This window comes from Carcharodon carcharias, chromosome 27 (genome assembly GCF_017639515.1).
Source record: "Carcharodon carcharias isolate sCarCar2 chromosome 27, sCarCar2.pri, whole genome shotgun sequence".
NCBI lineage: Eukaryota > Metazoa > Chordata > Chondrichthyes > Lamniformes > Lamnidae > Carcharodon > Carcharodon carcharias.
The window spans coordinates 9,909,699-9,933,365 of record NC_054493.1 but is presented as its reverse complement, the minus strand read 5'-3'; the positions used below and the strand labels follow the sequence as shown (position 1 = coordinate 9,933,365).

Sequence of the window (23,667 nt, the reverse complement as noted above, 5' to 3'; positions counted from 1 at the left end):
TGTTTCACCAGTCCATGAATATTATTGCACAAGTCCTGTCTCATCAATTAATACACGAGGCTCTGTATCTGTCACTGTTTCATTAAACCATAATTATTGTAATACTTACCCATGAATCCTTGATTATTACACTAGGCTCTTGCTCCTGTTAATATTTAACCAGGTTCTGATTATTGCTGTTATGGTCTTTGTCTCCTTGATTGATACACTAGGCCCTTGCCTCTCTTAGTATTTTATCAAATCTTTAACATTGTTAATATTAATATACTGAATATTAACATACTGAATAATGTTATTATTACTCTTTCTCCTTGATTTATATAAAGCGCTATGCCTCTGTTCATATTTTACAAGGTGTTTATTATTTTAATGATCCCTTCCTCCTTGATTTATATAGGAGGTTCTGTCTCTGTTAGTATTTCACCAGGCCCTAATTATTACCTCATTTGCTCCTGTATCCTGAATTAGCTTCTCTCTGTATTAGTATTTCACCAGACCCTTATTATTATTGAATTGGTCTCTGGTTCCTTGGTTTTTACACCCAGGTTCTGCCCCTGCCCCTTATCAGTGTTTCACTAGGTCCTGAATATTATTTACCAGTCCTGACTCCTGGATTAAAGCGCATGACCTCCATTCAAGTTATTAGTACTCTAGATCCTATCTCGGAGTCTATTACAATTCACCCTCGCTCAGGCATTTCTGCACTACGTGCTGCCTCTGTTTATATTACACTCTGCCCTTTCTCAGTCGGCACTGCACGAGCCCATCATGTTTTGTTTCCATTACACTAGACGCTGTATCAGTTGGAGCTGCAGTGAGACCATGTCTCTGTTTATATTACATTAGATCCTGTCTTTGTTTTTATTCAGCTAGACGATTTATCTATATTACACTAAACACTGGCTGGATTATTATCGTACTGAACATTACCTTGACACTGGGCTGAATAACACGAGCACTCGCTGATGGGGTGGCGGGGGCGTGGGGGTCTGGGGGGTGGGGGGGGTGGTGGGGTTCCGCACCCTCAAGTAGGTGGCATTCCGACTTCTGGGGCCGCCGTCGGCGGGTACCCGATGATACGCTAATTGCGCGAATTAGCGGCAAAGGCGCTTTACAGGCCATGATCCTGCCCAAAGAGTGGTATCCAGTCTCGGAAGCAGCAGGCACCTGGAACAAGCTAACGGTCAGCATTTTAAAGGTGTCAGATGACCGATCAGATGGCCGGGTTTCTCTCTCATAATGAAGATTTATACATCTTCTGGTCAGGTAAGTCAATTTAAATTTAGCTAAAATAAAAGGAAAGTTCTGCAGATGCTGGAAATATGTAATAAAAACCGAGAATTCTGGAAAAACGCAGCAGGTCTGGCAGCATGTGTGGAGACAGAAACAGAGTTAACATTTCGAGTCTGTATGACACTTCTTCAGAGCTGAAGAGAGGTAGAAATGTGATGGGGCTTATACAGTTGAAGAGAGAAGTTGAATCAGGTGGAGAAAAATAGAAACTCAGAGACAGGTGAATCTCAGGAGACGTTTGACAAACTTGTCATGGATCCCCTGTCTTCAATCATATAAAACCCATTACATTTCTAGCTCTCTTCAACTCTAAAGAAGAGTCATACGAACTTGAAAAGTTAACTGTTTCTCTCTCCACAAGGACTGCTGAGTATTTTTCAGCATTTTCTGTTTTTATTTTAAACTTTAGCTAATCTCTGCTAGTTATGTCAAACTTCATAAATGGAGGAAGTTTTAAAATTCTGGAAGTCTCCCACCTTTTGGCTTGAGGAGTTGTACATGTATTACATGCTGCCATGCATAGATGTCTGCACCATCGGAGTGAGCAGATGGGCGTTCTGAAAGGGGCAAAGCTGCCTCCAGATTGAATGATTCCATCCTTGCTGCTCTCCTGCGTGCAGCACACGATTGATGGTACCAGCTCATGCCGAGAACTGGGATGAGGAGAAAGTCCAGGAAGACTCGCGCTGCATGGGAAGAGATAACCAACGTGGCAACAGCGTTGAGGCCGTGAAGAAGACTTGGCCCCAGTGCCACATAAGGCGCAATGGCCTCACGAGGTCCGTTGCAGCATCGAGGTCTCCGCCTGTATACCTTGGGCTGGCATTAGTTCGTCTGCACCTCTGCTGAGGGTTTCTGTGTTCCTCCTGGTTCTCTGGATCTGGCACTGCTCTGCCCCCTTCCTGAGGAACAAAAGCATCATGTGCCTCCCTGTATTCCCTTCTTCTTCTCACCCTTCCCCTCCTCCAAATCGTCCTTTTCTCCTCACTGGGGGTTATGTCCCCAACGATCCCCATTTGCCTCAGATGCTTTTGACCCCTCACTCTTGGGCAATGCACAAGGAAATAATCCATCAAAAGAGCCCTCTGAATCGGAGGAGAGTTCTCCTCAAGAAAATGTCCAAAATGCTCCTCTGTCTGTTCAAATGAGCGGTCCCTCAAGCCAGTAGAGTTTGAAGTTTGGCCTCAGCTGCAGTTTTAAAACCTTCCTAACAAACTTTCCCTTAAAAAACGGATGCCTGACCTATCGTAAATGTCGCCTTGAAGTCATATTATTGCCTTCTGGCCGTATAAAAGCAGTGAACTGATTAGTTAAATAGCCAAATTAACTTTTAAATTGATATATTAATAGCGCAGGCGGTTGCCAACTTTTTTGACAAGACCGCATGCTGTGTCATCAGAACCTGGCGTGGTGACATCGTAAACGTCGCCCGAAGTCATCAGGCCCCAGAATTGGTCCCGAGAAACGCTCCCGATCTGGGAGTGTAAAATGCAGCCCACCATCCCTTTCACTGCTGCACTTAGCGCTTTTTCTCCGAGTCATGGCCATTTACCACCTGGTGTGACCACGTGTTGCTTGCATTACACGAGGCCCGCCTCAGTTGTCACTGCACGACGAACACACATACGAACATGGGATTTAGGAGCAGGAGTAGGCTAATCTGCTCCTCGTGCCTGCTTCGCCATTCAATTAGATCATGGCTGATCTGAATATAACCTCAGCTCCACATTCCTGCCTACACATATATCCCTTCACCCCACCCCGACCCGCTGCCCCTCCGTTAATCAAGAATCTATTTAGCTGTTCCTTAAAAATATTCAAAGACTCTGCTTCCACCGCCTTTTCAGGGAGACAATTCCAATAATGTTATGTACATTAATTGCTTCATGACAATAATATAAACAGCAACATAAAAAGAGACTCGCACAGAAACATCTAAGGCAGAGCCTAGTGTAATATAAACTCACACATGGTCCAGTGGAATAACTGACGCCTAGTCCAAAATAAATAAAGATATTTAGCATCCTGAGCGGTATTGACAGGGTGGATGTGAAGAGGACAATTCCTCCAATGGAAGAATTTAGAACTAGAGGCCACTGTTTAAAAATAAAGGGTCACTCATTTAAGACAGTGATAAGGAGCTTTTTTTTCTCTCACCTCTGTCTTAAATGTTGATGCAATGAGAATTAACATTCAATGGGAGTGGTAAGTATAACAAGACAACAGTTTTGGGTATGCAGAGCAGAAGCAACGTGAAATCAAAAGGCAGCTGCAAGTCTCCAACTGGCTCTACAGGAAACAAGTGAAAAGAACGTCATTTTGAATTCTTAAGATGAAAATGCTTTGCCTGGTGTCTGGTTAAGTCTACAGGTTTCTGTTGCCTTAATGGAGATTAGTTTGGGAATTTGTTCAAAGTTAGGATAGTAGTAATTTGTAGCCATATATATCTTTAACTTGTGTAAATTAATAAAATTTTCATTTAGCCTAACGTAAAACCTTGAGAATTGATGGTCTTATTCCTAAATTTAGAGTTGCAGCTCAAAGGTAACACTTAAAATTACAGGTATTACAGTTGTTTAAAGTTTCCCTCTGGGGTTTTTAAATGATTCCAAATTACCAACTGCATCAGTCATAACAATTGGGGGGCTCTGCTGGGAGAAATTATATTTATAATTCCTCGATTGGTTAGCATTTGGTGAATCTTAGGCCTACAATTACGAGAGGCATTTTGAATTTAAGAGTTGGTGAGGCATTTTAGAGGTGGTGAAACGGCACGATGGCTTTGACTTGTCGGGGAGAAGAAGAGGTAACTCTGATTGGGTTGCAGAGAACCAAAAGTAAGTTAATAGAGTGGGCAGATAAGTTAAAATTGGATTTACCTGCGGCGGCAAGGAAATCAAATATAGTTAAATGTATAGCACAGCATCTACATTTGGGAGTGAAACCTGACACTGGTGAGTCGCAATTGGAGGTAGCAAGACTTCAGTTGCAAATGAAGAAGCTTGAATTTGAACAAGCAAAGGAACTGAAAAAGTTTGAATTTGAACAAGCAAAGGAACTGAAAAAGCTTGAATTTGAATAAGCAAGGGAATTAGAAATTATGAAGATGAGGAAGGAGGAAAGAGAAAGAGAGAGAGAAAGCGAATTCGAACTGAAATTGGTGGCAGTTAGAAAGGAGATGTCAGTAGGTAGAAATAATTTATCTCCAGAGTAGAACCCAGTGGGGATATATTTAGATTTGTACAACATCTTTCAAAGTTTGAGGAAAAATATATTGAACCATTTTTATTTCATTTGAGAAGATGGTTAAACAGATGAAACGGCCACAGAAAAACTGGACTTTATTTTTACTGTATAAGTTGTTAGGTAGGAGGCTTGAAGTATATGATTCTCTTTCAGAAGAATTGTTGGTGAATTATGATGTGGTAAAAAAAAGCTATTTTGAATGCATAAGAAATGGTCCCTGAAGCATACAGGGCATAAAATTAGGAATACGAGAAAACAGCATGGGCAAACATATTGAGTTTGAAAGAGTAAAACAACGTAACTTTGACCAGTGGATAAAGGCATCAAAGGTAAAGGCAACCTATGCAGCTTTTAGGGAAGTCAATACTTTGGAAGAATTTGAAGATTCAATCCCTTTGATAGTGAGAGCTCATGTGGGGGAACAGAGGGTTGATTCTGTAGGCCAAGAGGCAGAAATAGCTGATGATTATGAGTTAGTTCATGGAGCTAAACCGTTTAGTCCATCAAGCTTTCAAATTGGAAAAGGATAAAAAGTGAGCAGGTGAAAGGAAGGGAGGTAGTCAGGAAAGAGGAGTAGCTGGAAGCTGCCTGGAAGTTTTTTCTCAAAACAAAGAGGAAGGTAGAAGTGACATTCGAAAATTGAAGCGTTTTCATTTAATAAAGTGGGGCACACGAAGTTAGTGTGTTGAAGATTGCAGGAAAAATCTGTAGAAATTATTGGGGTGCATAAAGATCTGGAAGTAAAATTATTGGGGGTTCTGAGGTTCAAGCACAGAAGAAACCAATAGTTTGTGTACAGGTGAAACAGGGAGAATCAGTGAAATATAAGAAGTGGGGTTTTGTTCACAGTTTACTTAAGGGAATTCTGAGGAGCAGGCTGTAGAAATGTTCAAAGACTGTGCGTGAATGGAAAGTCTTTCCATGTGTACAAGGTGTAGTATGTATCGATGTTAAAATTTTAAGACACGCAGGGGCTAGTCCACCATTAATGTTGTGGGATCGTGATATTTCTTGTTCAGAGGGAGCATTACAGGAGAAGATAATAAATAAGAGGGATTCATGGAGATGCTAAATCTATTCCGTTGTGGAAGGTAAATTTAAAGAGCAGGTGGAAGCCATGTGACATTATAGTTGCAGTGGTGGAAAAATTGCCCATTGCAGGGTTTCAATTTATTTTGGATAATAATATAGCTGAATGGCAAACGTGGGTGATGCCTGTGGTAGTTGAGCAGCCTATAGAAGTGTTTTAAACAGAAGTGCTGCAAAAGCAACAGCCTAGATTATTTTCAACTCTTTCTTGGACTCGAATGCAAGTTCTGTTGAAGGGTCATGAGGACTCGAAACGTCAACTCTTTTCTTCTCTGCCGATGCTGCCAGACCTGCTGAGTTTTTCCAGGTAATTCTGTTTTTGTTTTTTTTTTTTGTTTTGGATTTCCAGCATCCACAGTTTTTTTGTTCTTAGCCTAGATTATTTCCTGATTGTATTATAATGAGATCACATGCCCACAGGGAAGAACAAAATAAACAAGATAAGCAGGTAGTCCAAAGGCAAGAAAAAGGTGTCGAAATCCAATTATCTGGCACTGTATTTGAGAATATTCTTCAGGAAGAAGGAATGCAGGACAGTTCAGTTGAAGTGTTAACTCAAGAAGATTAGTGGAGTTACAGAAAAATGATTTTCAATTAAAACAGTTATATGAGAAAACTTATTCAGAAACCGAAGCAAAATGTTGAGGGAATACATTAGCGAGAAAATGGCGGTCGGATCATGTCTGAGCAAATGAAAGCTGGAGGTAGGTGAATCAGATTGTTATCCTATTAGGGTACAGGAATGAGATTCTGAGGATTGCTCATGAAATGCCAATGGGCAGAGGGAGGGGGTGGGGGGTCTGGGTGGCGATGGTGCCATTTAGCAATTAGGAAAGCACAGGAAAAGATGCAGTGGTTATTTTCTGCCAGGGTTGCACAGGGTTGTATTCAACTTCTATAGAGCTTGTCATATATGTCAAGTAATAAGGAAGCCAGAAGCAGTGATTAAGCAGGCGCCTTTAATCCCAATACCAGCATTTGAAGAACCTTTTACCAGAGTCTTGATTGATTGTGTAGGACCCCTCCCTGACACTAAAAGTGGAAATCAGTATTTATTAACAATAGTAGATGCACCTCTTATGTTTTCTGAAGCGATATCTTTAAGAAATGTTACAACTAAGAAGATGGTGGAGGAGTTAATGAAATTGTTCACAAGATATGGCTTACCTAAAGAAATACAATCAGATCAGCGGTCAAATTTCATGTCACAGCTGTTTAAGAAAGTAATGAACAGTTTGGGGATAAAACAATTTAAGTCAACAGCTTATCATCCGGAGCTTTGGAAATGTGGAATCAAATCTTAAAAACTGTGATAGGAGCATACTTTCTTGATTATGCACAGAATTGGGGTGCAGGAATTCCATATTTGTTATTTGCTATTAGAGACGCACCTAACGCATCGACTGGTTTCAGCCCTTTTGAACTAGTTTGTGGTCATGAGGCAAGGGGACCACAGAAATTGATTCAGGAGGAATTGGTGTGTCATAATTCAGAAACCTCTCTCCTGGATTACGTATAAAATTTCAGGGAAGATTAAATGGAACATGTGAGTTGGCTCGGGAACATTAAAATATTTCATAGCAAGTGATGAAAGTGAAAGCAGATAAGAAGGCTAAAATTCGCAGTTTTGTTTCTGGAGAGAAAATATTAGTTTGGTTCCCAGTTCAAAGTGATTCATTAAATGCAAGATTTTGTGGGCGTTACAGGATTAAAAAGAAATTCAGCAAAGTAAATTGTTTAATAAATATTTCAGATACACAAAAGGAGCAGAAGGTGTGCCATGTAAATATGCTTAAAAAGTACTTTGACAGGGAAGAGGAACAAAAACAGCTGGATGATGAGAAAGAGGTAGAAGTGCAGAACTCTGAAAGAGATTTTCCTCTAATCAAATCTTCCAACCAAGTGTCACAGTGGTTTGGAAAATCTATTGCCGTCACACAAACCTATTTGTGGAAATAAGTTGTGGAAGGCACACATAGCTTCACATAGTGTGTGTATATAAACATCATATTCAATAAGGCAACAACCTTTCAGATTAAGTCCGAAAAAGTTTTCACAAGTGCAAAATGAAATTGATTTCATGCTTCAAAATGATATAATTGAGTTTAGTTGCAGTATTATTCAAATGGTTGGAAACTTCAGAATGTTTCAGTGCAGAGGGATCTGTGTGTCCTCGTGCATGAATTGCTGAAAGCTAGTAGGCAGATACAGTGGTAACAAGGAAGGCAAATGGAATTTTGGTATTTATTGCTAATGGAATACATTAAGATGAAGATAGTGAAGCGTTGTTGCAACTGTACAAGGCACAGGTGAGACCGCACCTGGAGCATGGTGCACAGTTTGGCTCCCCTTACTTGAGGAAGGATGTTGTTGCATTGGAGGCAGCTCAGCGGAGGTTCACTAGATTGATTCCAGAGATGCGGGGATTGTCTTATGCGGAGAGATTTAGCAGTTTAGGCCTATGCTTGCAAGAGTTTAGACGGATGAGTGGAGATCGAATTGAGGTATATAAGATGATAAAGGGGATAGATAAAGTAGACGTGGAGCAGATGTTTCTCCTTTTGGGGCATTCTAGAACGAGAGGCCATAGTCTTAAGCTAAGGGGTGGTAGTTTTGAATTAAAGAAGAGGAGGAATTACTTTTCTCAAACGGTCATGAATCTGTGGAATTCACTACCTCAGAATGCAGTGGATTCCGGGACACTGAATAAATTTAAGCAGGAGATAGACAGATTATTATTTAGTAACGGGTTGAAAGATTATGGGAGAGGGCGGGAAATAGGAGTTGAGGCCGAAATGAGATCAACCATGATCGTATTTAATGGCAGGGCAGGCTCGAGGGGCTGAATTGTCTCCTCCTGCTCCTAGCTCTTATGTTCTTATGTTCTAATGTAAACAGCTCACTGGAGCAGGAGGGTCCTGAAATATCCTCATTCTTAATGATGGGGGAGGCCAGGACATCAGTGCAAAAAATAAGTCTGAACCATTTGCTCCAACCTTCAGTCAGAAATGCTGAGTGGACGATCCATCTCGGCCTCCTCCAGAGGTCCCCAGCATCAAAGTGGCCAGACTTCAGCCAATGTGATATCGAGAAACAGCTGAAGAGAATGTATACTGCAAAGGCTGTGGCCCCTGACATTTTGCCAACAGTTCCAAAGACCTTTGCTCGAGAGCTTGCCGCACCCCTTGCCAAGCTGCTGCTGTGCAGCTAAAACACTGGCATCTATCCAGAAATGAAGAAAATTGCCAGACAGGAATATTCCAATCCGGCCATTTACCGCCTCATCAGACCACACTCGATCATCAGTAAAGTAATGGAAGGGTGCATCAACAGTACGGTCATGCAGCCCTTGCTTCTCAATAACCTGCTCACTGACACCGAGCTTGGTTTCCACCAAGGCCACTCAGTTCCTGAAATTATTACAGCCTTGGCTCAGACATAGACAAAAGGGTTGAAGTCTCAAGATGAGTTCAAAGTGACTGCCCTTCTCACCAAGACCGAATTTTACAGAATGTGGCAGCAAAGGGCCCTAGCAAAACTGGAGCCAAAGGGAATAAAGGGGAAAGCTCCAATGGTTGGAGTCATGCCTAACACAAAGGAAAATGGTTGCGGTTGTTGGTCAGTCATCTCAGCTCCAGGGCATCACTGCAGGAGTTCGTCAGGGTAGTGTCCTAGGCCCAACCATTTGAGCTACTTCATCAATGATCTCCCTTCCATAATAACATCACAAGTGGAGATGTTCGCTGATGCTTGCACAATGTTCAGCACCATTCATGACGCCTCAGATACTGAAGCACTCCATGTCCATGGCCTGGACAACATCCAGGCTTGGCTGACCAATGCTGATGACTTGTCCTCCAGAAGTTACATTCACGGTACACAAGTGCCAGGCAATGACCATCTCTAACAAGAGAGAGAGAGTAGCCATCGTCCTTTGAAATTCAATATCATTACCATCGCTGAATCCCCCACTATCAACATCCTGGGGGGTTACCATTCACCAGAAACTGAACTGAACGAACCATATAAATACCAGTGGCTAAAAGAGTAATTCGGAGGCCGGGAATCCAGCGGCAAGTAACTCACCTCCAGACTCCACAAACCTGTCCACAATCTACAAGGCGTAAGTCAGGAGTGTGGTGGAATATTCTGCACTTGCCTGGATGAGTGCAGTTCCAACAGCGCTCAACCAGATTGACATCATTCAGGACCAAGCAGCCCGCTAGATTGGCACCCCATCCATAAACATTCACTCCCTCCCCCACCGACATAGTAGCAGCAGTGTGTACCATCTACAAGATGCGCTGCAGGAAGGTTCCTTAGACATCACCACTTAAATGCACAACCACTACCATCTAGAAGGGTAAGGGCAGCAGATAGATGGGAATACCACCACCTGGAAGTTCCCCTCCAAGTCACTCAGCATCCTGACTTGGAAATATATCTCCATTCCTTCACTGTCGCTGGCTCAAATTCCTGGAACTCCCTTCCTAAAAGCACTGTGGGTGTACCTAAACACCGGGACTGCAACGGTCCAAGAAGGCAGCTCACCACCTCCTTCTCAAGGACAATTAGGGATGGGAAATAACTGCTGGTCGGGATAATGAAGCCCTCATTCCTTGAATTAATTAACATAAAAACAGTATTAAGCGCACTTGGTACTTAACTAATGTGCATAAGTTATTTGTTGAGGTAACGGAGAGGTTTGATGAGGTGATTGTGGTTCATGTGACATACATGGACTTCGATTAAGTGCCATATAAAAGCCTTGGAAAGAAAGTTAGAGCCCATGGAATACAAGGGACAGTAGGAGCATGGATGAGAATTTATCTGAGCAGCAGGAAACATCGTGGTGAACGGCTGTTCTTCGGGCTGAAGGAAGGTATATAGTCAGATTCCCCAGGGATCGGTGTTTGGGTCCTTACTTTTTCAATTTACATCAATGATCCAGACTTGAATTTACAGGGAACAATTTCAAAATTTGTGGATTACACCAAATTTGGATCTATTGCACACTATGAAGAAATAATGAGAAGCTTCAAAAGCACATAGACAGACTGTGAAACGGGCGGTCAAGTGTCACGTGCAAGTTATTGCAGAAAAGGATGAACTGATTCATTTTAGTACTAAAAGCGAAAAGAAACAATAGGAAATCATGGGTTCAATTGCAAAGGGGATGTAGGAGCAGATGAGCCTTTGTGTCTATGTGCTTAAATAATTGAATAACGCAGGGCAGACTTAGAAAATGGCTACTAAATATGCAGCATGCTGGTCTTTATAAATAGGATATAGACAATACAAACAATGAAATTACGATAAATCTGTGCAAAAGAATTGGCCTCAGCTGGAGTATTATGTCTCCTTTTGGCCATCGCACTTTCAGATGGAAGTGAAGGCATGAGGGAGGGTGCAGAAAAGACTCATGGGAATGATCCCAGTGAAAACGAATTTCAGTTACATGGATGGCTGTTCTCTATTGAGAAGGGCAAATTAAGTGGAGATTTGATGGATTTGTTAGAGATGTGCAAAATTATGCGGGAAATGGACAATGTATATAGGGAAGGATTGAGAATGAGAGGGCTCCGATACAAGGCGATTGGCAAAAGATACAAGAGCAACATGATGGAAATCTTTTCCCATGGACTGAGTAATTCACATCTGAAATGCACAGCCTGAGTCTGTGATGGCAGCAGGTCCAATCGTTGTTTTCAATAGGGAATCAAATAATAAGCTGAAGAGAAAAAGCATTGCAGAGCCAGAGAGAAAAGACGGATAGTGGGACTGGGAGAGTTGCATTTGAAATGGGCTAGCACGGACATTACGGGGTGAATGGCCTCTATCTGAGATATAATCATGCGACGATTCAGTGATTTAATAAGTCTATCCATTTTCTACTTGAGAAACAAAAAAATCCTTAAATAGGAAGGAGGTGAGAAAATGGAAGAACTGAAGGAATGCCTTTAACAGAATAAATGGACAGGAAACACGAAATTTACTCTTTCATGGCATGTGGGCGTCGCTAGCAAGGCCAGCGTTTGTTGCCTATCTCTAATCGCCCTTGAATTGAGTGGCTTGCTGGGCCATTTGCGAGGGAGGTTAAGAGTTAACCATATTGCAGTGGCTCTGCCCAGCCATTGATTCAATGGTGGAATTGGCCAATCATGGTGCTGTGACTGATGGAAAGTGTTGGGAGGTCGTCGATTCCAAGGGGCAAACTTCCATCATCTTTGTGAAAAGTGCATTCAACAATGTTTGTGGGTCGTAACCTCTACATAAATGCAGCCGGTTATTAAGATAGAACGGCCCTATTTTAAGAGGGATCACTGTTGAGCTGCGCATGTTCTCACCCACTGCAGCGCGGCCCTTGAACACATAGGGACCTTTCCCAGCTGCGGTAATTGTGGGAGATGCTGACCTCCATGGAAAGATCATTGGTAGAGTGAATCCAAACTCATACTCCCCTCAGCTGGGAACTGCCCGGTCTCTTGCGTGTTCCCTGGAGCGGAGGGAATCTCTCAGCCGATTGTAGCCCGAATGCTGGAAATCACAGGAGTTGGTGAAGGTTTATCAAGTCAAACGAGGAAACACGGATTCAACAGCAAAAGGGAAAGAAACTAATTTGCTGTTATCTGAGGTAAAAGGCGGCAATAAATTCACCCTAGATTCCAAATCGGTACATTATGAATTTTTCCAGGAAAAGGGAGATGCGAATGTGGAATAATTTCATGAACTATGTTTGAAGGCGAATTGGACAGGAGAAGATATCAAGAATTATAAGGAGCGAGAAGGAAATGCAGATTTAATGAGCTTAATCACTTCATTCTGTACTATAAAACTGTAAGAGCCACTGAAAATATATTCATGAACAATAGTTGTACTCCAAATTTCCATGCACTGTGTATCTCCATGTGTCTGTAATCCCAATATGTTCAGGATTTTGCACAGCTCTCTCCGTGTTCTGTATCACTGTGTGTCTGTAAACACACCATGTTCAGGTTTTCGTACAGCTCTCTCCGTGCTCTGTATCACTGTGTGTCTCTAATCCCACCATGTTAAATTTTTGTACAGCGCCCTCCCATGCTCTGTATCACTGTGTGTCTATAATCCCACCACGTTCAGGTTTTTGTACAGCTCTCTCCATGCTCTGTACCACTGTGCTGTGCGCCGACTTTGTGCGCAGTAATACACAGCGGAATCGCTCACTTGTAGTTTGGAGATATTTAACCGGCTGATTTTCTCGGCAGAATCGATAGAAGCAGAAATTCTCTCCCCGGCAGCATTTTCTTTATTCTCCTCTCCTGAAGTGTGTCTCTGAAGCAGATATTCCGGAGCCTGTCCTGGGGACTGACGGTACCAGTGTACTGTGTACTGACAGATACCTGAATATTCACAGCTTAAAGTAACGGTGTCACCGACAGCAGAGGTTTGTAAAGGCGGATTCTGGAACATCAGGAGACTGGAACCTGAAGGGTGAAAAATGAACATTTTGTGTTTGTTTAACTACTGTTGATATGGGGAATTTGTCAATCGCGCGAACAGCTTTGTGTTTTTTATCTTGATTTGAAGTCTGTTCGAACGCTGCTCATTGTTACTGAAATATGATCAACTGAGGAATGAGGTGATATTTTCTCTTCCATAGCGAATTCCTCCGATCAGGGCTTCACTATCTGAATGGGTTTTGGGAACAGATTCAGTAGTAACTTTCAAACGGGTGATGTATCTGTTCTGAAGCAGAAAAAATGCAGGAATATGGGGAATATGCATGAGTGGTGGGAACAATTGGATTACACTTTTAAGGAGACAGCATCTACACGATGGGCCGGATGTCATCCTTCCGCGCTACATGGTTCTATTATGTATATTAGATTTGTTTTTATTTTCCCCGCTGAGAGACAAACCCGAGGGAACTACTTATTAACAGTGAAACAGTCAGTTTCCAAAAACTATTTGTCTGACAGTGACCCAGATATAACGCATCACTGCGCACAGCAAGGTCCAACAGAATGCGATTGCAATTCGTCAGCACCAATCGGGTCAAACAGATAGTGAATATCGATGGTGAAATGTCACCCATTAGCTTCAGTTTAACACTTCTCAGGAGTTTCCATCTGCTCTTGGGTCTATTAGTTTATTTTCTTCCATCAATCTATGTTTCCCCATTTCTCTTTAATTTGAAATATTTAGTTAGTTTCATTTTATTTCTACATTTATTTTGCACTATTTGTACGTCTTGCAATCATGGGAACTTGTCCCAATCTCTATCAGTTGTCGGTTGGGTTCAGTCTGTTCAGTTTCCGCAGTGGTTTTACTGTTACTCACTGGGAACTGCCTCTTCCGCCTCTCTGACAATTTCAATTCTTTCGCCGATTTTCGCTGATTTTCTCGGCGTTCTCTGGGCGGAGTTTTCTCTAAGTTTTTCATTGTACTCAATCTGCAGGAGAGAGAGACCAGCCATTCGGCACAGTGACTTATGTTGTGGGTATACTCCATACCAGTATCCCCAACCCGAAATCTAATTGACCATTTCCATCCATATTTTGTTCTCCCTCCTGTATTTTCAGCCTTCCCATAAATCCACCAATAATGTCTGCTCCAACCACTCAATGTGACATCAAGTTCCACATTGTGATGCGTCTTAGCACACATTTATCTTCTTAATGTCTTTGTTCTGTTAGTGACGATCTGATATTAATGTTCTACTGACCTGGATTCATCCACCAATATACAGCTGTAACCCATGCACGCCATTAAACCCGTTCATAATTTAAAAGATTTCTCTGAATTCTCTTCCTGGTTCTATGTTTTCCAGAGAACAGTGACCCAGCCTGTTCAATCTTTCCAGAGAGATGTGCATTTTTGCTGATTTCTTTTTTCAGAAATTTAAGAATTCAATGCAAAGAATCTTACAAAGAGAAGCAGGAATGGCCATGACAACTTTCAAACCTGCTCGGACATTCAATAATATCGTGGCTGATCTTCAACGTCAGCATCGCATTCCCATATTCCTAGTTTCTTTTAATAACCTAACATCTATGGAACACTCCCATTCATCCACTGAGTATCCGCAGCTCTCTGAGGTATTGAATGCAACAGGTTCAGAACAGTAGCCCGGGGAAATACCCAGCAGTATCTGCCCTGTCAGCCCGTTGAGAATACGACATGTTCCAATGAGATCAGCTCACATTCCTTGAAACTACTGTTGCGAAAGTGCAATGAGTTTTATAATATTTTTTCTGGTTTATTCTGCAGTATGTTAATGGATGTAAGTATAGTTGGCTCTGTCTGTGCGATTTTATTGCATTTGGAGTCAAGTACGCTGCAAGCTTGAAATTATCAAAGGAAGCTATTTGTGTGGAAATATGCTTGAAATGTTAATATGTAAATGTGGATGCTGGCTTAGCATGTACAGTGTAAAGGAAATTTGGGCTTCAAAGGTGTGACAGGCTGTATAAAATTAGCTAGATAAGAAAGGCTAAGGAGTTCGTGTTAGTTTGTTCCTCAGGGAGCTGACAATATTGGCAACATGAAAGTTTTCATATTGTGAGGAAGATGCAGTTTTAAAGACATATGGGACAATAGAATTTACATATTAAAGAGGGAGAGAAGCATACATACGGGAGAATGAAAAGTGATGTGAGGAGAGGGCCATGTAAGATCTAACATGAGTCTGTGAAACAACCTTCATGAAGCCGCCAGACGTTTTTGCATATGTCTGCTTTGTGATGTTAGTGATGTTGGGGAAGCCATTTGGGATTCCACTGTCAGGTGTGTGCTATGTTAACTTGCTGGTTCTGTTTTAAATCAAAAATCTATATGGACTGTTGCCTTAAAGGGGTGTATAACTGGGAGTCATGTTAATTCAGAATTTTAGGAGTTGTTATAGTAGTAAATACCTTGTCATCTCATGTATGTGTTTGGAATATTTTAGTTTGTGAATAAATCTTCTAATTTAATTTCTTAAAAGTCTCTAAAGGTCTTGCTGGACTCATTTCTTCAGAATCAATGCAAATATCGATTGCAAAACCTTTGTGACTGAGCGATGATGTTTCCCTTGTGGATTTGACCCGCCTGGCACACATCACCTGCCATGTGATATCATAACTGGGGGGTCTTTGTGGGATGTTAGAAATTCCTTGATTAGTTCGGAGATGTTCAATCTTAAGGCTACGAGTGTCAGAAGAACATTGAATCCAGGAATTGGTATGGGGCTTTTAAAGTGGCGAGAGTGTAAAAGTGGCTGTATCCATAGCAGACATCATCTGACACATCATAACACAAGGGAATGCAGACTGTCATTCCTTCACCTCTTCTCATAGGATAAACCATTTAACTCAGGAAGCTGCCTGATGAAACTTTGTTCACTTCCTTCAACGCATATAGATCTTTTCTCGATTATGAATCTTAACCTTTACACAGCACATAGACTGGAGTCCAGTGCAGTCCTTCCCACACACAATACTTCTACCAATTGGTTTTAATACCGAGGAGTACTGATTCATCAGCTCAGGTGGTGGTTCGTACATAGGTGGTAAGAAGTAGGAAGTTTCCTTCCTATGTTTGAGCTCACGCCATGAGATGCCTTGCGGTCTGTAGTTAACATTGAGGCTTCCTAGGGCAACTCCCTGTTCACTGTATATCATCGTGCAGCCACTTCTGGGTCTATCCTGCCAGTAGCACAGGACATGCACAGGGATAGTGATGGTGCTGTATAAGACATTGTACGTTATGATTCCGTGAGCTTAACTCTGCCAGGTTGTTGCTTGACAAACATGTGGGAAAGCTCTCCCAGTTTTAGCACATACTTCCAGATGTTAGTAAGGAGGACACTGAAAGGATGGACAGGCCTGGATTTGCCATTCTAATTTCCGAAGCCTAGGCAGATTGCCGGTGGTATGCCAAGTGATGTGGTCCATGCTCCATCCTTTTCTTTGAGACTTAGTAACCATTTGATACAAATAAGTAGCTTGCTTGGCCATCATTTCACCAAGCACTTAAGGGTAAACCACAACGCTTTGTGTCGGAAGTCATATGTAGTTTAAACCAGGTAAGAACAGCAGATTTCTTTCCATTAAGCAGAGTATGGTGCTGGGCAGTTCGAAGCAATCGGCAGTAGTTTCACGATCACCATACTAAGAACAGCTTTTAACTCCTGGTGCTTGGATTCCACCAGCTGCTGCGGTGGGATTTGAACCAGAGTTAGCACACAGAGGATTGACAGGGCTGCTGGGTTACTTGTCTAATGGCATTACCACGAGGCCACCCCTCCCCATGCAGATTATTTGCCTGGATACTTTGTAACACGTCGCGGTTTTCAGTCACTTACCAGCTGTGACAGTCACCTTTGTCCCGGATCCGTCTATAGAACCATCTTTCCAAATGGAACCACATCCACATTTATACTGAGCTTTGCAGTAATAGGTGGCCGTGTCTTCAACTCTCACATCCCGAATTTCCAGCGAAAAAATCTTTTCTGCTTTATTCATTGACACAACAAATCTCCCCCCGCTGGAGATCCGCTCCCGCTCAGTCCCGGTCTGGGTTTGACTGAAGAAATGTCCGTCCTCTAAACGATGAGAATTACCTTTGAAAGCACAGGTGATGATGAGGGACTGGCACTCCTTCCTGGTCACCGCTGCCGGGGTCTGTACCACTGACTGACTGAAAGAGCCTGGAAATTAAACAAAAAGAGTTTAATTGGCCGTCAGAGCCAAACCAAATAACGGGGCTAAAACCCATGACAGTGTCTGTAATTGGGATGGACTCGGGCAGCTTTATCTTAATACCACACAATATCGGTTTGTTTGATCGGTAGCCACAGGGTAAACAGACACACAGGGTAAAAACAAACTAAATTCCCATCCTTCTGCTTCCTGGAGCTGATAGTTTGTATGACGGGGAGCAGGAGATTGCAGCAATAAAAACAGAAAATGCTGCAGAAATTCAGCAAGTCTGGCAGCGTCTGTGGAGATTGTAACAGCATTAACATTTCCAATCGCTGTGGAGTGGTGTTGTTGCGAGGCTAGTAGTCCCAGGGACGCAGGGTAATATCCTGTGGTCCCGCGTACGAGTTTAGCCACGGCAGATGGTGGAGTTTGAATTGAATAAAAATCTGGAATCAAAAGTCGAATGGGATGACCAAACAACCATTGTCGATTATTGTAAAAACCCATCAGGTTCACTAACAGCTTTTAGGGAAGAAAATCTGCCAATCTTACCTGGTTTGGCCTACATATGACTCCTGAACCTCAGTAATGTTGTTGTCTCTGAAATGCGCGGATAGCCAATAAATGCTGGCCTCGCCAGTAGCTCCCACATCCAAAGAATAAAATAAAAGGTGCTGCCAGAACTGCTGAGTTTTTTCCAGCATTTTTTGTTTTTATTTCAGGTTTCCACGGTGTTCTGCTTAAATGTAGGAGACTGCAGCTCTGAACTGCTCAGGGAGACTGGAACTCAGAGCTGGACTGAAATATTTTAGACAGTACAGTTGATTTGCAGAGGACGATGTCCAGTGGATGATTGATTAGCTGCCCCATTCCCATCTCTCTGCTTGTGTGTTTTCTGAACAAGTGACAGGTTTAAAAACGGAACTAGCAGTTTCATATTGCTTCATTGGGCCTGTAAGCCTGATGTGAGGTCCCCTCTCCCATTTGTCTGATGTACAGTGCCCAGCGTAATGGGGCAAGGGAGGTGGATTTGTTTCCGTTAGTGAAATCTGCAGCCCTCATTCTCCCACAGTAATGAGCTGGCAGGTCTGTCCATGTGTGTTTGGCAAATGGTATTTTATGAGAATGGAGTGTGGGAGAATCCCTCTTTCCTCAATTTTATTCTAACTGTCATGAAAAAACAGAAAATGCTGGAAAGAACTCGGCAAGTCTGGCAGCATCTGTGAAGAGTGAAACAGAATTAACGTTTCGAGTCTGTATGACTCTTCTTCAGAGCTACCTGTGCCGGAAATTATTAAACATCTCCCTGAACTGGCTGGTGGGTCTTCAGTTGAAAGTCTGTTCCAAGGGAAGGAGCCTTACACCCGCCATAGTCCAGGAACTGAGGATCAGATTACAATGTGAGACAGTCCAGTGACTTTTCCAATATTCAGGCGGAAGTACAGAAATACCACAAAGAATAAACTCTCCACTTCATTGAAACAAATGCTTGCTGCAACCTTCCCCTATGACTTGCATTTAAAATGATGTTTCCAGAAAGCAATGTTTGATTTCCAGGTCTTGATTATTCAGAGTTTCCAGTTGTAGTGTTAGAACATGAAGCCACACTCAGAGGGACAGTTGAAATGGGGGCGGACACTGTGTTTGGGACTTGTTTAAAGTATCACACTCACTACCTTGGTGAAATCTGTTAGTTGTGTTTAAACTGTCCTGGATCTAACAATACGTTCTGTTGAAGTGAAACTTGTGAACAGGCCGCAGTCAAATGCTCCTGGAAACTGACGGGGACAAGGACATGGCGCTGCTCAGTAATCCAGGCAGGCATGAAAAGGGCAGAAAAGGGCCAAGAAACTCCTTCAGGAGCAGAGGACCTCACACTATCTTGGTCGACTGTACATCACACAAACATGGCCGATCGTACGTCGCTCAAAAGTGGTCGATTGTTTAATCGACCTTTGAGTAGCTCCGGATGGGCTGCCGCTGATCCCTAATGTGCAATCAAAGACATAAACATCATCTGATCCGTCAAAAACTAAAATAAAAGCCTGAAAAAGCCTTTCTGCTTCATCCACAAGTTTTGCACATTAAATATTGTCCAATTTCCTTCTGATTTTGAATGCTACTGACGCGAAACGGCGCAGAACAGCGCATGACATAAGCATGTTTTGCCTCAGAGCTACCACAAATACAACTTGTATTTTAAAGCACATTTAATACAATGAAAGGTCCCTTCAGCAGCTAGTGACAGTGATCTTCGTGAAGCATGAATCGTGAGAGGCGGATGTGGCCGATCACCCGAGTCACCATCTGCAATGTGGGACCGTGGATACATTTTGGCATCGTGATTACCAACACTCAGATTGTAGCAGTCTCATTTTAAGAGACCACGATTCTTTAAATGGAAGGAGAAATATTATCTGAATGTATTTCAATCAGCATTTGTTTGGAAAAAAAAACATAATTTCTTCTATCAATAGGTTTAATTTTTCTCCATTCAATTTATCTTGATATATTTACATTTAGTTTCATTTTATTTCTCCATTTCCTTTGTGCAGTTTGTGCTTCTTGCATGGGAACGTAGCAATCGTGAGAACTTGCCCCAAAGTCTCTCAGTTGTCTGTTGGGTTCAGTCTGTTCAGTTTCCCTAGTGGTTTTACTGTTACTCACTGGGAACTGCGTCTTCCCCCTCTCTGACAATTTCAAGTTTGTTCCGCCCATTTACTGATTGAAGTTTTCTTGAAGTTTTACTTTACTCAGTATCTACCAGAGGAGGAACAATCCATTCTGCTCAACTGATTTATGCCTGTGTATTTACTGCGGACCAGCCCTCATCCGCCCGAAATCTAATTTCCAATAAGCTCCCTGAGTCAGTCTGTTCGGCTCTCCCTCCTGTATTTTCAAGTCTTCCCATAAATGTATCAATACTCTCTGCTCCAACCACTCCCTGCGGCAGCAAGTTCCACATTCTGACCTGCCTGTTTTTACACTTCTTCTTCTTAATGTCATTATTTGTTCTGTGAGTGACTGTCTTATTCTAATAGCTCTAGGCTCACCCACAAATAAGCAGCTATTCCACAAATACCCCAATGAACCCACTCGTTATTTAAACGATTTCCATGAATTCTCCTCCTCCTTCCCTGTTCTGCAGGGACAAGAGGCCCGGCCTGTTCCATCTCTCCACAGAGATGTAGATTATTCCTGATTTCTTTTCTCAGAAGTGTAACAGATCAAAGCGGTTAATGTAACAAACAGAAGCAGGAGTGGCCATGTTACCTTTCAAACCTTTTCCCATCAAAAATGTCCTGACTCATCTCCTAGCTCAACATCACTTTGCAGCAATGTCCCCATATCCCTGGATTCTTTTAGCATCCCGAAATCCATTGAACACTTCCTTTAATACATTGAAGCACTGAGCATCCACAGCTCTCTGAGGAAGAGAATGTCAGAGATTCACAACAACGGCTTCACTGAAGAAATTTATCTTCTTCTCATTTCTCATGGTCGAGTCCTTATTCTGAAACTGTGACCCCTAGTTATAGGCTTCTCAGCCTGGGGAGACACCCACCGGGAATCTATCGTGCCCTGGATGTTAGATGTTCTAATGAAATTACATCTCATTCATCTAAGCTCTAGGGAACATAGGCTCAGACAACTCAATCTCTTCTTATACGACAATCCCTTTATCTCAGGGATCAGTCTGATGAACCTTTGCTGCACGCCCTCCAAGGCATGTAGATCCTTCCTTAAGTAAGGAGACCAAAACTTAACCCAGCATTTCAGACTGGAGCCCATTTCAGTCCTTCCGTCCATTTAACTCACCCACCCGCACTGGGCTCGGATTGTACTTTGAATGGGCCAGAGATCCTCCAATCCTTCTCTCCCTTTCGATGAATTATTTATTTCTGCTTCTAAATGAACATTCCCCCAATTTACAACTTACAATTGTTTCCTTATGTTCCTGTTCTCCTTTATAAGATTAATGCATCATCCTCTCTATCTCACTGCACTGTGTTGTTTCAATTCACAGTAATCAGGGATACAGATACATTTCAGCAATCCCATCTCTCAAACATCTACATTCAATATAGAGAAGTGTCTGCAGTTCCAAACTTTCACATTTCAGTCTGAGGGCGGAAAAGTAGGAAAGTGATTGGTTATATGAAAGAAATGGCGGGGACAATGTCATTAATTTCAGTCACTGATTGTCCAATAATAAAATTCCATCTGGACCCACATCAGGATCTCTTATAACTGAAGTCCCTTGTTTCACTCTCCCGTTTTTCTCCCGGGTCAGGTATTGAACGAGCCACTGCAGGTATCCAAACTGGCTGCAGTTGTGTTGAGTTTATTCACCGGGTACCTCATTCACATTGTGTGGCTTGGACTGCAATCTGCTGCCCAGGAGAGAGCTCTGTGACCCCGCTCCCGGGCTCTAAGGGACAGACAGAGCTCCCTCGGTCACAATTAACACCGGGAGTGGAGTCCGGATTGTCGACAATCTGCGCTCATTAAAAGCGATTCAGAGTGTGAGAGTCCGTGATGTTGATATTGTCCCCGATGTGCCCGTTACAACAATAATGGTCCAGATTCCGCCAACTCCCTCATCCCACCCAAAATACACTGATATCAATAATAAACTGACGGTGAACATTACCCGGGACAATCGGTAACCCGGCAGTGTTTAGAGTCACTTACCGGCTGTGACAGTCACCACCGTCCCGGATCCATCCACATATTTACCACCACAGTGACTCCGCTCTCAGTCTCCCCGGTACAACAACGACCAACAACTCGACCTGGCGGGAAATCATCATCAGACAGTAGAAACTGCCAAATTATTCAGCGGATTTAAATAAATAAACAATATTCAATGTTTCAAAGTCTCTGTCGGTTCAAACTGTTCTTTGTGAGGCTCTGAGCTCTGAGTAAATGATCTCCAGAACGAGATGTTCCCTTCATATAAACCGAGAAAAATATCAAAGAAAGATAACTGAATGGTGAAAATTACCATGAAATGGAACCAGATTCCAGCGATAATAACATCAACCCGACAATTCACTATCCGGACCCGGAGAATTTATATTTAAATTTTTGCAGAGGTATTTGTTAAGGTCTCTCCCACTGTGATTTCCCCATTCACCACCCACACAGTGTTACAAGTCAGCATGAAATCCCCCGGGTAATTGCTGAGATTTCGGGACATTAGTTAAACAGCGGGAACTGCGGTTACCGGTTCCAGCTGTTAGACCAGGATCACATCTGGCGTTAGGGGTTTGTCACTGGGATCAGTCATTCCCAATCCCCATTCACTGACACCAATCCAGGGAAAGACATCACCATCCGCCCACACTCGGCATTTATAAAACTCAAGATGTTAACAGGCAATAATCCAATCTCATTATAAACTAGACTGTGGGGCAGACGGTGTGAGGCGGAACTGTGGGGGTTTAACTGCAAATTAGCTCCGCTTTTTCATTTGTTTCTGTGATAATCTGCAGTGAGAGTTTTTGTATCGCGCGAAGGCGAGGCCCATCACTGTGGATCTGTAGTACTGAGCTTTACAGTAATAGGTGGCGGTGTCTTCAACTCTCACATCCCGAATTTCCAGCGAAAATGTCTTTTCTGCTTTATTCACCGACACAACAAATCTCCCCCCGCTGGAGATCCGCTCCCGCTCTGTCCCGGTCTGGGTTTGTTTGAAGAAATGTCCCGTTTGGAATTAATGCCACGAAGCACCGGAGAAAACACAGGTGATGGTGAGAGACTGACACTCCTTCCTGGTCACCGCTGCCGGGGTCTGTGTCACTGACTGACTGAAAGAGCCTGGAAATTAAACAGAGAGAGTTTAATGGACCATCGGAGCCGAACCAGAGAACGGGGTTAAACCCCAGACAGTGTCTGTAATTGGGATGGACTCGGGCAGCTTATATTAAATCCACACAATGTCGGTTTGTTTGATCGGTACTCACGGGGTAAACAGACACACAGGGTGAAAACAAGAAGGATTCCCATCGTTCTGCTGCCTGGAGCTGAGGGTTTATATGACGGGAGCTGGAGACTGCAGCCCTGGAACTGCACTGGGAGACCGGACCTCAGAGCTGGACTGAAATACTTTCGCGGGTCCGAGTTGATTTGCACAGGGCAGTGTCGCTTGAGATCATTGACGGGCCGCACGGTTCCCGGGCCGCTGGCTAAGTGTAATGTGAATAAGAGACAGGTTTATAAAAGGAGGCTGCAATTCTCTGACTCTACATTTGGATTGTGATCCGGATGTGAAAGCCCCTCCCACAATACTCTGGTGTACAGGGGTGGGGGAGGGGAGCTTTTCTTTCTGCCAGTTGTGCTGCCGCCTTCCTTTCCCCACAGCAATGAACTG

General features: G+C 42.9%; 1 protein-coding gene across 1 annotated transcript; it reads right to left on the bottom strand.

The window, feature by feature from the left end:
- Positions 1-10,666: 10,666 nt before the first annotated feature.
- On the bottom strand, positions 10,667-23,303 carry LOC121270156. The gene is made up of 4 exons (XM_041175464.1): positions 23,261-23,303; positions 16,952-17,296; positions 12,779-13,091; positions 10,667-10,754 (listed from the first exon to the last, which is right to left on the bottom strand). The coding sequence occupies exons 1-4, from the start codon at positions 23,301-23,303 to the stop codon at positions 10,667-10,669; spliced, it is 789 nt and encodes a 262-aa protein (XP_041031398.1).
- Positions 23,304-23,667: the final 364 nt, after the last annotated feature.